Source organism: Danio aesculapii, chromosome 13 (assembly GCF_903798145.1).
Source record: "Danio aesculapii chromosome 13, fDanAes4.1, whole genome shotgun sequence".
Lineage (NCBI taxonomy): Eukaryota > Metazoa > Chordata > Actinopteri > Cypriniformes > Danionidae > Danio > Danio aesculapii.
This window is the reverse complement of record NC_079447.1, coordinates 1,475,290-1,489,347: the sequence shown is the minus strand read 5'-3', so window position 1 is coordinate 1,489,347 and position 14,058 is coordinate 1,475,290. Positions and strand designations below refer to the sequence as shown.

The 14,058-nt window shown below is 34.4% G+C and overlaps 1 protein-coding gene across 1 annotated transcript; it reads right to left on the bottom strand.

Moving 5' to 3' along the window:
• Window positions 1–256: 256 nt before the first annotated feature.
• vox (ventral homeobox) lies at window positions 257–2,506 on the bottom strand. Its single transcript, XM_056471556.1, has 3 exons — window positions 1,957–2,506; window positions 1,238–1,470; window positions 257–490 (listed from the first exon to the last, which is right to left on the bottom strand). Exons 1-3 carry the CDS (start codon window positions 2,372–2,374, stop codon window positions 257–259), a joined length of 885 nt encoding a protein of 294 aa, XP_056327531.1. The 5' UTR covers window positions 2,375–2,506.
• Between the last annotated feature and the right edge of the window lie 11,552 nt (window positions 2,507–14,058).

The following is a 14,058-nucleotide window of genomic DNA, read 5'->3' as shown; positions in this document are numbered from 1 at the left end:
TTTATGTAAATTCAACCCATATAAATTGTTTGCAGCAATTTTACAGAATTTCTTATCTTAAGCACAGACAAATCTCAAATCAAGCAAAGTTTGTCATAAAAACATACTTTATTTCTCATATCATAAATAAACTCTTTTTAATTAAACATTTACCTCGCTATATTTCATTTTACAAAAGCAGAACTGTACAGATATTGCACACCGAGCGTGATATAAGTGTTTAGAAGGCAAGAGTCTCTTCTGTATGAGTCCTTCTTCAGTAGTAATGCTGTCTGGCCACCATGAGCTGATGATGGTGAGGATGAAGAGGCAACATCATCTGCTGCACCATAGGCCCGCGTGGCGGGAACGGGAGCCGCTGTCTGTCGTAGCATTGATACTGAACTGGAATTACCGGCGGAAGCACCATCTGAGGCAGTAGAAAATCCGCGCGCATTTCCTGCACTTCCCGCTTCAGCTTCATCCTGCGGTTCTGGAACCATGTTCTGACCTGGAGAACAAAAAATAAATAAACAAAGACACGGTTAGAATATGTTCAGTTGTTAAAACGTGAATATAAACATGAATATAAGACCTTATTTTGTTAACCTAAGAGTTGGCGCGAATTATGTGTAACCGTAACTTCCGCTTATCAAAACAGACGATTGACTGACATTAAAAACTGAAATTCGTTATCATATTTGGCCTAACAGTTACATTATTACTGTAATTATATTGGTTTGGAACATAACGGTTTGATTTCTAGTGTTGACAGTTCACTTTTCATAGTAATTGGGATACAGCTGCAGAATATACCATAATGTTTGTGACACTAGCCTACAATAATAGCCTACTTAATATGTTTACATTGCTATGAGGGCTGGGGTGGCTAGATGTTAATAGGGATACAGCTGCAGATACTCAATATACCATATTTCTTGTGACACTGTAGCCAACAACATTAATTAATATTACTGTGAGTGTTGGGGTAGATGTTAATAAAACAATGTTAATGGGTAATTTAATAAGTAATGTGAATAATACTCTGTATAATAACTGCTTTTACATTACTGTGATGTTTTGGTTTAGGGTTGCGATAGACATAAAATACAATTAATTAATAATTATTGGCTAAATAATATAAAGAACTCTTGTTAACTTCTAGATGCAGCTATATCCCTTCTATGAACAACCACTGTCTTTCTAGTTAATGAACAGGAACAGCTAGCTGCTAGCCATAAATGAAGGCTAATCTCACCTGTGTTTCTGACAGACTGAGCTTCAGCGCGGTTTTCACCCTCTCTCCCGCATCCAGGTATTTGTGTTTGTTGAAGATTTTCTCCAGTTTGTCGATCTGTTCCGGGGTGAATTTGGTTCTGATTCTGCGCGTCGCTCCGTCTTTCTCTACGTCGTGTCCATCTTCGACAGAAGCGCATTCAGAAGCGGCTGCTTCACTCTCATAACCCGACGAATAACCGCTGTTTTCTGAAACTGAACACGTCAAATGTTAAATTAGGACCATTAAGTTTCTGATTAAACTGAGGTAAAAAGCATTGGACACACTCACTACAAGAAATCTGGGTTATATCGAAGGAATAGCCTATTTCATACAAAAAATGTAAGTTACCTCATTTATTCTGAAGTTGAGCACAAAAGAAAATACTTTGAAGAATGCTGGTATTTATTAACTTCCATAGTAAGACAACAATTGCCTACTATTAAAGTAAATTGGTTCCAACCAGAATATTTCAGAATATCATCTAATTTTGTGGGAAATATAGCCTTGAAGATAACCAAACGGGTTTGGAACAAGTTATTAATTATTATCCCTGAATCCAAAATGGACCAAATGTTGAGTAGACTTTTTTTTAACATTAAATTTAAATTTAACCCAACTGTTAGTTTTGTCCATGTTTGACTTAGTGTTGGTTGAGTTTAAGTTTTCAGAGTGGACATAGTTGAAGAAGATATACTTACAGCTTGGAGATGAGCAGTTTCTTGGGTTAACCGGAGCTGGGGTCTCTTTGCTGGTCTCTGGCTTCAGCTCAGCTTTGTTAACTTTGGGTTTTGGCTGTAAATAAACCTTGTCGTATGATGTCGGAGGTCTCGGCTGGACCACACACGGAACATGCGGCCTTTGCGGCGTCTTTTTCTCCGGCTCCTGGACCTCAACACCCGGCGAGTCATGAAAGCTCTGAGCGAGCCAGTCCACGGAAAAGTTCTTCACCATGATTTCACTCTGTTTTTTCTCTCTCAATTTCGAGTAAGTGAATCTATCCGAGTACAATCCGAGAGTGTTCTCCAGGCCTCCAGAAGCGGCCCGATTATATAGGCCGGGCCGGCGTCGCATTAACATATGCATGGAGGAGTTAACGCCTGATCGATTCTCAATCATTAGGCCTAATGGGTCGTTATTGAAGTCTTTACATATCCTGTGATTGTGTGAAAGCCTGGCGCCAGCTTGTCTGTGAGAACCTCTGGCTCATCCAGCTGTCTGCATCCTCTTCAAACAGAGATGGAGTGTCGGAACAACTGGATGCAGAGTGGCGCATTAATGTAAAAAAAAATCACGCGTTAATAAGAGATGTTTAAAGTTTTGAGAGGAGAAGCTGAAAACAGACGAGGCTAAATAATTGGAAAAACATTTTAGGATTTTAACACCAATTTTTAACATATTCCTGGGTATAAATCTTTGTATTTTCTAAATTTTGCATCTCGGCTTGTATATTTACAATGCAAAACAAATGTATTTTTCTTTTTTACAAACCATTTTGAAAGTTAATTTTTAAAACAAAGATTCATTTATGATATTTAGTTAAAATAGGATATTTTTACACGTCTTTTATACACATTTAATACGAATTTATATACTTTTTAATGAGTTAAACACTATAAAGCAGAAGGTGCTGTATAAAATAAACATTATTATTATTACTTTAGCTATTTATTGTTTAATCAGTCTGTTATTTGCTTTGTGTAAACACGAAATTTATTTATACACTATCGAATTTGCTTTTACTGTTGATTATTGCTGAATCATAACATTAAAACAATTGCAATATGTGGTATAGCTTTATTATTATTATTAGTAATATATACCAAAATGAAACTTCAAATACTGACACGAAAAATGTCATGTCAAAACATGTTTCATCAGGATATCTACAACTACATATTTTCAAATAGGTGTTAAATAACATTTAAGGGTCAATCTGTTGACTACCTCCATCAGAAGTAGATTAAAATCCATTTGTTGCTGCTTCATGATTTTATATATACTTATTTTATATTTTTATATACTTATTTTATATATACTTATTACATATTTTATCGTGTCTTTTTACACTCGTTAAATACGAATTCATATACTTTATAAATTAGTATAAAGCAATATACTCAAATACTGAAGCCAAATAAGTAACATGAGAGGGACAAACAAACAAATAAATGCATTAAAATAAAAACAGTTGATGCATCCTTGTGATTAAGTTCTCAGCCCTTTGAATCGTGCAGTTTCTGATCTGTATCTGTGTTTCAGTATACTGCGGTGTCTCCAGTCAAACAAAGGTGATAATATGAGCAGTTCAAATGGTGCTGTATTAACACATGCTGGCGGCCTGTTGAGCCTCTGGCGCCACCGTCCATCACTGCGGCGTTTGCTACAGTCGGCAAACATCGCGGATCAAAGGGATTACAGTAGCAACACAATTAACTCTGATTGACCTGCAGTTCAGATGCTAATTCACACCCGGACGAGCTTATAGGCCTGATCCACTGACTAAAGCCAAAACCATTCGCAGGAATCCAGCTAAATGCAGAGCTATTGATTTGGTAATGGTCTCTGATTTAATATGCTCAAATGTTTGAGTTATGTGCGAGTAATCTAAAGTTTATCTTGTTTATTCGCTTCAATACGACTCTTTTTGAGTAATTTTATACATAACCTACATGCAAAACAATGCTGGGTCATTTAAACAAAATGAAAATCAATGGACAGAGCTGGTTTGTTTTCTAAATAGATTTATCTTGGGTCAAAACAACCCAGCATTTTTTATTTTATTTTACAGTGAACGTTTATTTGACCAAGTGGATTTAGTCACTTTATTATTGTAGTCTTATTTTAGCTGCACTGTAAAAGTATTACGAGTCTAAGTTTGGGTCACATGTGAACAAACTCAACCGGTGGGTTAAAACGTTCATTTAAGCTAAATTTAATTGAAAATAATTAAATAAAACCTGACGTGGAGTCAAATATGGACAAACACAACATGTTGGGTCAAAAAGTGTCATTTGAATTTAATTTAAAAAATAACATGATTAGTTTTACATTTTTGACCCAACATTAGGTAAAAAGATAGAACATTTTTTAGATTAAAATTTTATTTTAATCAAGTATGGGAGTAAGTTTAGTCAATTTAATATTAGCCACTTTTTAACTTAAAGTCATGTCAAATATGGGCAAACTGTTGGGTTAAAACAACCCATCATTTTAGAACTAAAGTTTATTTTTAATACTATAGTCTTTATTTAATCTAGTGGTTTGGTAATACAACACATCTGGTTTCATTAAAATAAACAATTTTCCTCTAAATTATTTGTACTCATCCTGGGTTGTTGTAATCCAACATTGGGTCAAATGTGGACAAACTGAACCAGTGGGTCAAAAAGTGTAATTTAGGCTAAGTTTAATTGGAAAAAAAGGTATAACCCAATGTTGAGTTAAATATGGACAGACACAACCTGTTGGGTTAAAAGTTTAATTTAATTTGACAGAAAATGAACCTTACAATTAAATAAAAAATACACTTTCATTCAAAAAATGCTGGGTTGTTTTAACTCAAAGTTGTGTCAAATATGGGCAAACCGCTGAGTTAAATTAACCCATTGTTTTAGAACTAAAGTTTATTTTAACCAGGTATGAGTGTATGTTTGGTCACTTTAATACTATAGACTTTATTTAGGCTGTTTTATAAAAACTATAGTGGTTTTAACACATTGATTTTCCTCCAAATTATACTCATCCTGGGTTGTTGTAACTCAATGTTGGGTCAAATGTGGAAAATTGAACCTGTGGATTAAAAAGTGTAATTTAGGCTAAATTTAATTGAAAAAAAAAAAAATAAATAAAATAATCAGACGTTGACTCAAATATGGAGAGACAACATGTTGGGTCATTTAAATCTAATTGAAAATAACACAATGATTAGTGCTGTCCATATTTGACCCAGCATTGGGTTAAACAAAAGGTAGTTTTTTTTTTAGAACAAAAGTTTATTGTTACCAAGTATGAGTGTAGGTTTAGACTTTATTTTAACTTTTTCATAAAGGCTGCTTTGGTAATACAACACATCTGGTTTTATTAAAATAAAGAGTTTTCATCTAAATTATTTGTACTCATCCTGGGTTGTTGTAAATCAATGTTGGGTCAAATATGGACATACTCCACCAGTAGGTTAAAAAGTGTGATTTATAGGCTAAATTTAACTGAAAAAATAAATAAAATAACCCGACGTTAAGTCAAATATGGACAGACACAACCTGTTGGGTCAAAGAGTCAAATGTTAGAACAAAAGTTTATTTTAACCAAGTATGAGTGTAAGTTTAGTCACTTTATTATTGGTTTTTATTTTAACTTAAGGCTGGTTAATACAACACAACTGGTTTTGTTTAATTAAGTAACGCTCTAAGAAATGCTGGGTTATTTAAACCCAAACTGGTTAAAATACTCCAAACATTGGGTTAAATTTGGTCGTATAAATTTCATTTAGAAAAGAAAACCAGCAGTTGGTTTAGTCCATATTACACTCAAAATTGGGTTGAAATAACCCAGCATTTTAGAGTGAATCTTACTGTCATTTTTTTTTTTGTTCAATAAAAAATGTTGGGTTGTTGTACATTTCAGCTCAATTTAACTGAACAAATAAAAAAGAATAACCCAATTTAAGCCAAATATGGCCAAACCCAACTTTTGGGTTAAAAGTTGTAATTTAAATGTATTTGAAAATTGTTGACTTAAAACAACCCAGCAATCGTTTTCTTTTACCCAGTTTGTTTTATCGACTTTAACACTGCAGTCTTTATTTTAGCGTATAGCTCTTTTATAATGGTTTGCTAATAAACACAACTGCTTTTGGTAAAATAAGCAATCTTACTGTAATTTTTCGCATTTGTTCACTCAAAAAGTTGGGTTGTTATGAAAACGTTGGGTCAAATTTGCACAACCTTGTCATTTAAATGTAACTGAAAGAATAAAGATAAACAGTATAACCCAACGTTGGGTTAATTGTCAATAAAATTGAAACGACAGCGGTTTAAAGTGCACACATAAGCCTTTCCACATCAGAGGGAAGACCTGTGCTATCAGGAGAAGCCAAGAAGTCTCTTGTGGAAGTAATAATGACAACCCGCGCTACAAGTCTCCTGGTCTGATTGTATGCTGATGTGAGTTTTGGTGATGAAACAGAGGCCGTGATTGAATAAGTCTGCTGATAAATGAGAAGTGAAGCTCTTATCTGCATGTCTGTGAATGAGAGACGCGCCTTTGAAAGGATCGTTTAGCTGGACAATGCTGATAAAGCCATGTTGACTGTTTCCTTTATCACTGATCTATACAGCACAGACTCGAGTCTTTCAGGCGCAATTACAGCCTTTATCACAGCGCTTTGATCCGCTGCTCAACAATGACGAGGACCCGCAGCGCGCCGCTGAGCCTCCGGTGGCGCGCGTTTCCTCGCCCCCGCGTGAAACCTACAAACGCGCTTTAATTCACTGGGTTATAATAACTTATCCAAAACTCTAAAACACACTCATCTTCTCGATTAACTAGAGCTGCTCGTGTTAGACGATATATTTACTTGTTTCATCACAGGTGAAACACATACAGTGTTTTCTATATTGAAATATGACCCTGTTTTGTACAACACAATTGATCAGCTCTAAAGAGGTTTAATAAGACATCAACACCATGGCAAACTAACTGTGTTAAAGTTATTATTTCCCAATTTTCCCAGATTATTCACAATTATTTTCAGGAGATGGTTCCTTTAAAACCGTTTCCAGTCATTTAGAGTGTGCATTACTAAATAAATAAAATATGAATGATTCTGACTGTGATAATGCTTCACATGTCAGATGCAGATCTGTTTTGATTACACATTTATTATGCACAAATGTATTTAATTTATTTGCTAAATATTAATTATGAGATTTCCACATTGTTATTTCCCATGTAAATTAATTAACTGATGAATTCTAACACATTAAATTAATATTGTTTTGTCACAGGTGGAAACCATACAGTAAATATAGTGTTTTCTGCATTGAAATAAGAAGTTTTCCTTGTATTCAACACAACTGATGAGCTCTAGAGCCGTTTAAAAGGACATAAACACAATGATACATGTACTATATTAAAGTTGTTTCCACATTTCCCCCAGATTATTTACAATTATTTACAAGGGATTGTGCCATTGCAAAAGTTTTAAGTCATTAGTATAATTGTTTTTTAGTGTGAATTACTAAATAAATAAAATATGAATGATCAGACTGTGATACAGCTAATTAACGTATTTACATTCAGTTCACATGTCAGAAGCAGATCTATTTTGAGCACATTTATTATGGACTTATTTATTTTTGCATACTATTGATCATGAGATTTCCACTTCTAACACATTCAATTACTAGTTTTATCACATAAAAACCTACAAAAGGTCAGTAAATAAAGCGTTCTCTGCACTGAAATGAAGTTTACCATGTATAAAATACACTTGATCAGCTCTAAAGCGATTTAAAGGGATATTATGACAAATTTACTATATTAAAATTATTATTTCCCCATTTTTCCCCAGATTATTCACAATTATTTTTAAGAGATGGTTCTTTTAAAAAAGTTCCAGTCTTAAGTAATGATTGATTTAAAGTGTGCATTACTAAATGACTAAAACATGAATGATTCAGACTGTGATATCGCTTTTTCATCATTTTCATATCGATCTCACATGTCAGAAGCAGATCTATTTTGATTGCACATTTATTGCGCACATCTGTATTTGACATCTGAAATGTGAAATTAATTTTGTTTTGTCACAGGTGAAAAACATAGAAAGCTCAGTAAATATAGTGTTTTCTGTCTTGAAATGAGAAGTTTTCTTTGTAAATAATACAATTGATGAGCTCTAAAGCTGTTTAAAGACATATAAACACCACTACAAATTTACTAAAGATACTATTTCCCAATTATTTACAATTATTTTTAAGGGATGGTTCCATCAAAAAGGTTTCAAGTCAGTTTGTATAATTGTTTTAGAGTGTGCATTAATGAATCAAACCTTAATGATTCAGACTGTGATTTAGCTGATTAATGCATTCACATTCAGTTCACATGTGAGAAGCAGATCTATTTTGATCACACATTTATTACGCACAAATATATTAGATTTATTTATTTTTGCAAAATATTGATCATGAGATTTCCACATCTGAAACATTAAATATATATTTTAATCACATGTGAAAACCATACAGGTCAAATGTCAGTAAATATAGTGTTTTCAGCATTAAAATAAGAAGCTTTCCTTGTATTCAACACGACTGATGAGCTCTAAATCTGTTTAAAGACATGTAAACACAATGACTTATTTACTATATTAAAGTTATTATTTCCCCATTTCCCCCAGATTATTTACAATTATTTGAAAGTGATTGTTCCAATACAAAGTACCAGAAAAGTTTCATGTTTGGTGTTGGGTCATTTTGCATAATTGTTTTAGAGTGTGCATTAATAAATAAAATATGAATGATTCAGACTGTGATATAGATAATTAATGCACCCATATTCAGTTCACATGTCAGAAGCAGATCTATTTTGATCACACATTTATTATGCACAACTCTACAGTATTTTATTGATTTATTTTTTACAAAATAGTGATCATGAGATTTCTGAAATGTTCAATTATTACACAATGATCACACAAATAAAATCAAAGCATACAAAGGTCAGTAAATATAGTGTTTTCTGCACTCAAATCAGAAGTTTTCCATGTATTCAACACAACTGATGAGCTCTAAAGCGGTTTAAAGGTGTATAAACACAATGATAACTTTACTGAATTATATTAAAGTTCTTAAAATGTGTAGAACATCGAAATCAACTGTAATTTAGTCTGAAATATACATTTAGATTATTTGAAACCTGAACAGATCAGGTTATATTTACATTTGTTCATGTTTATTTCTGTGCTGTCAAAAGATTCATCTTGATGAATCACATCCAAAATAAAAGCTTGCATTTACACCAGTTTCATATGTGGACTGTGCGTATTTATTTTGTATCTACATATAAATATAAACATAAATACATATATTTAAGAAAATGTTTATTTATATTTAAAAATTAAATATTGATCTCTTATATAAATGATATAGAAATGTATTTGTAAATACCGTGGTTTCTATTTTATATACATATATATTTAAATGTTTATGGACAGTGAGTACACACACACATCATGCAGATACAGACGTTCATTTTGGATGCGATTCATCTTTTGACAGCACTTGTTTATTCATATATAAATGTTATGTTCCATTAAACACTTCAAGTTAAAAAATCCCTAATATTATGATAAAAAAGCAGGGATTTACCTTAATTAGTTGTGACTGGGCACTGATTAGATTATTAGACATTACTGATTTAATGAGAAGAGTTTGAAGTGAAGCCGTGTTTTATTATTGTGTATTATAAACACAGGTAAAAGAGTGCCTGTAGAGAGGCGAATGCAATGAGTTAAACATTCAATGTATGCAAAAATATGAGAGAATCCTCTAATGCAGTGTAGAAATATACAGAGTTTCTATTTTTAAAAGTACATTACTGTTCTGTTTATGGTGCATTATTACACAGCCCTGAATTAAATCTCACCTAAAATGTATGAATATAGCTAGCTTTAAAAAAAACACCCCAAACCAATGATCAATAAATCTACAAATAACCAGGCTGTATTATTATGCGGTGCAGCTGTCGTTCATCTTCTGTTGTGTAAACTGTCCTCATGTTATACTGAAGTAAATAAGTGTTTTCTAAATGACCAGTGCAGGGTTTTGTGGGTAATGATGATGTTTTCTGGGTCAAAAATTCATCTGTAGTCACGTTTACATTACACATTTGTGCAAAACTTTAGTGATTTTCTCTAATCGTTGATAAAATAACATGTAAAATGATGATGGCGTTTCCATTAGTTATTACAAGGCACTTGGGAATACTTGAGCTTGTGTGCCGATCATGGCATACCAGGATATAACAACTAATAACACTGGGCATTACCAATCATCTTGACTATTAATGCATATATTCATATTTAAGGCCTGCACCGATATGGAATTCTCGACTGATACCTATAACCAGGGGTATTGCTAGACGTAAAGCTCGACTGGCACAAGCTATAATCTGCTGTTTTACTCGGCCCAATTCTGTTATCGGACAAATAACATCACTAAAATATTTATGGGCGATATCAATATTGTACATCCCGAATATGCTTGTTTGCCACTCTGTTGTTTTCAACTGTTTGGCACCATCTTGTGGCTGAATAATTGGTAAAGATTTGGCACCATCTTGTGGCTAAACAATAATAACAACAGATAATGAGGAGTTCAGTGTGGCTGATTTGATCACCAGGGATCTAGCATCTGCAGATTGTTGGTAAACCTGCAGTTCGCTAAAGAACAACAAATCCACCGGTATATGGACTACAAGTTCCATCATGCACCTCGCACACAGCTGTTCCTGTTTGATTACACATGCACACACACACACACAGCCGGAGGATTGTTACGGACTGATTATAGGGACTTTAAATACAGCGCGCACACACACATCTTGGCTGAGTCTTGTTATCTGTGACATTACGATGCGTTTTCCTTTCCTTGCCTTGCCGTGTTAGACCCTTGCTATGTTTTATTGTTTATTCCTGTCTGCTGCCTGCCTTTTGACCATCCGCCTGTTTACTGACCACGACTCTGGATTTGCCTCTATACATCTGTTTGCCCCTGCGTTGGCCGTTGTTTGCCAGACCATTCTCCTAATAAACCCTGCATTTGGAGCCGCACTTCCTTGTCAGCGTCCCATCACATTACAGAAGCTGCATCTAGATGTATTTCTTTATGTTTAATTAAGCTAGTAAATTATTACAGTGTTTTGTGTCTGATTGTTTAGTTTAGTGGAAAGTAGCCGTGTAATAATCAGCATAATGTACATCCAGCCGGTCGTTATTGCAGAATAACATAAGTCAATAAAAGTCACAGCAACTTCTGCTTCACGCCAACCTCAAAGCAAAAAATAAATGAAAATAAACATCTAAAATAAACATTGCCATTGGGATTTTGCTTTTTCAAATTGCATTTCAAATCACCTCATAATATATATATATATTTATTTATTTTTATTTTATTTTTTTATATATATATATTGCAATAAATGGGTGTTTTTGCTAAAGAGTTGTTGCGCTAATTTAAAAGTAAAGTTGAAATATGTCCAATAGGGCTGCACAATATGTGGTTTTAGCATCGATATCACAATATGTGTATCCGCAATAGTCACATCGCAGGATTAGATGACTTATTAAAGATTAAACCATAAAGACATTGCTAAGAACATTATTGGTACAGTTTTTCTCAGTCACTTTAGTATATTTCTCAGGTCAAAATTGAAATTTAGCAAAACAGTAAGAGCATTTCTCAAAACAACACGCACAAATAGCAAAACACCATGGATTACCTGCAAAAGCCAGTCTCCTGCTCAAAATCCTTAGTTCATCTCTCAAAACTGTCAATGAATGTGTCAGTGCTGTCAGAACGACAAGTCCTGTTGTCATTGTGTACGGATAAGATTATTACTTAGTCATGTAGTCAATACTATAGTGTACTCTGGAGGGGTGTTCTGATCTAACCTATGGCTAGTTTTAATTTTTATTTAGCTCTTTGTGCTGTTATTTGTTGGCAGATCTTGTCATTGTGATACAGAAAGGAAAAGACAGCACTGCATAGCACAAAGAAAAAACAAAACAAAAGTGGAAATGTGAACACAGGACTCTCCTTTAAGACGCACTTTCATTAGAAAAGTCAAGACTGACCTGGGAGAAATTGACCAATTGTAGACAGATTTAGAACTAAAAGTCTACTGGAAATGTATGGGAAATGTGTTATGACAAAATATTATGACTACTTGTTCAGCCATTTTGCATGTAAAGACTTATTAGTGCGGTATCTGAGTACAAGACTGAATATGTGTGTTTCACAGTTTTACTGCACTTGATCTTTCCAATTCTAATGTATTCACAGCATTGTGTAGAAGAATAAACACACTCTTCTTTACAACAACAGAAACTCTCCTAGTGTAGAGATGTGCACAACTGTAGACAATACTGCAGTACATATTAGAACTGAACCTACAGCACACACAGGTCTGTAAATCATTTTCAGAAGAGAAAAAGATTTAAAGTTTAATAAACTCAGCTTGACAGATTTTGACTAGTTCCTCATTTGTGTCTGTAATGACTCCAGTAATGAAGTGAGCACTGTTAGTTTAATATGGAGTGACTATTCAGCATTCACAAGTTTAGTTCATTTTGACTGACACGACATAAGCAAATGATAATGTTATAAACAGCAGAGAGTCGTCTGAAAGCCATTGATGCGTCTCCAAAAGCATTCGCAATGTGTTGGAAGGAATGAGAAACTGCTACAGTGATGTGCATAAATGACTGATTGTTTGAGAAATGCATCAACTGTTGTGCAAATGTAAAGTGTTGTGAGAAATGCAGCAAAGAGACTGAGCAAAACTGTAACAGAGACCACTTAATAATATAGGGAACATCAGAGAATTGCACATAAGCATTTGCATGGATGAACAAAAGCATTTGCAACTTGTTGAAAGGAATGAGAAGCTGCTTTTCTGATGCGCACACGTGACACAACGATGTGAAGATTGAAGAGGGAGTTTAGACAATTTCAATTCTGATCTGAGAAATGGACCAAAGTGACTGAGAAAAGCTGTAAATAACGTATACAATGATTGATTGTGCCTGAATACTGTTAAGACTCTCCACAAACCATTTACTTCACTTTTATCTTTGCTCTGTTGTATTTATATACATGCTTGTAACATATTATAATTTATGCAAACACACTGTATACACTACCTGACAAAAGTCTTGTGGCCTATCCAAGTTTTAGGAACACCAATAATAACTGGACTTCTAGTTGATGATTTGGTATCAGAAGTGTCTTCTATGAAAGGTAAAGTCCTCTAGATGAGGCTTATTTGACCACAGTAATATCTGATCATGTCTTGATTATTAATGATTTGATTAGGACAGTAAGGTCTGACTCTGCTTAGACTAAAGTCTGCTCACTGAACCTTCAATAATGTCCAGTATAGAATATGTGGTCATGCTGCAGTGGAAACAGAATGAATATTGTGTCTGACTCCATCATGAGCTTGGAGGACTGCATCCATACATCTCTGACATGACTCAAATCACTGATTAATAAAGTCATCTGGAATGGTGAAGAAAGCCTTCTTGCAGGACTCCCAGAGTTCATCAAGACTCTTTGTGTTCATCTTCAACGCCTCCTCCTTCATCTTACCCCAGACGTGCTCAATAATGTTCATCTCTGGTGACTGGGCTGGCCAATCCTGGAGCAGCTTGACCTTCTTTGCTTTCAGGAGCTTTGATGTGGAGGCTGAAGTATGAGAAGGAGCGCTATCCTGCTGGAGAATTGTCCCTCTCCTGTGGTTTGTAATGTAATGGGCAGCACAAATGTCTTGATACCTCAGGCTGTTGATGTTGATCATCCACTCTGCAGATCTCTCGCACGCCTCCATCCTGAATGCAACCCCAAACCATGATTTCTCCTTCACCAAACTTGACTGATTTCTGTGAGAATCTTGGCTCCATGTGGGTTCCAGTAGGTCTTCTGCAGTATTGGTGATGATTGGGATGCAGAACAGATGATTAATCAGAGAAATCCCCCTTCTGACACTTTTACACATGATCAACTAGAAGTCAGGTTATT

Bases quoted from the DNA above. Each gene is read 5' to 3' on its own strand.
- vox (XM_056471556.1), bottom strand. From the start codon at position 2,374: ATGATTGAGAATCGATCAGGCGTTAACTCCTCCATGCATATGTTAATG. The intron at 1,471-1,956 runs GTAAGTATATCT...TGACGTGTTCAG, and splicing joins AAACTGCTCATCTCCAAGCT to TTTCAGAAAACAGCGGTTAT. The intron at 491-1,237 runs GTGAGATTAGCC...TTTGTTCTCCAG, and splicing joins TCAGTCTGTCAGAAACACAG to GTCAGAACATGGTTCCAGAA.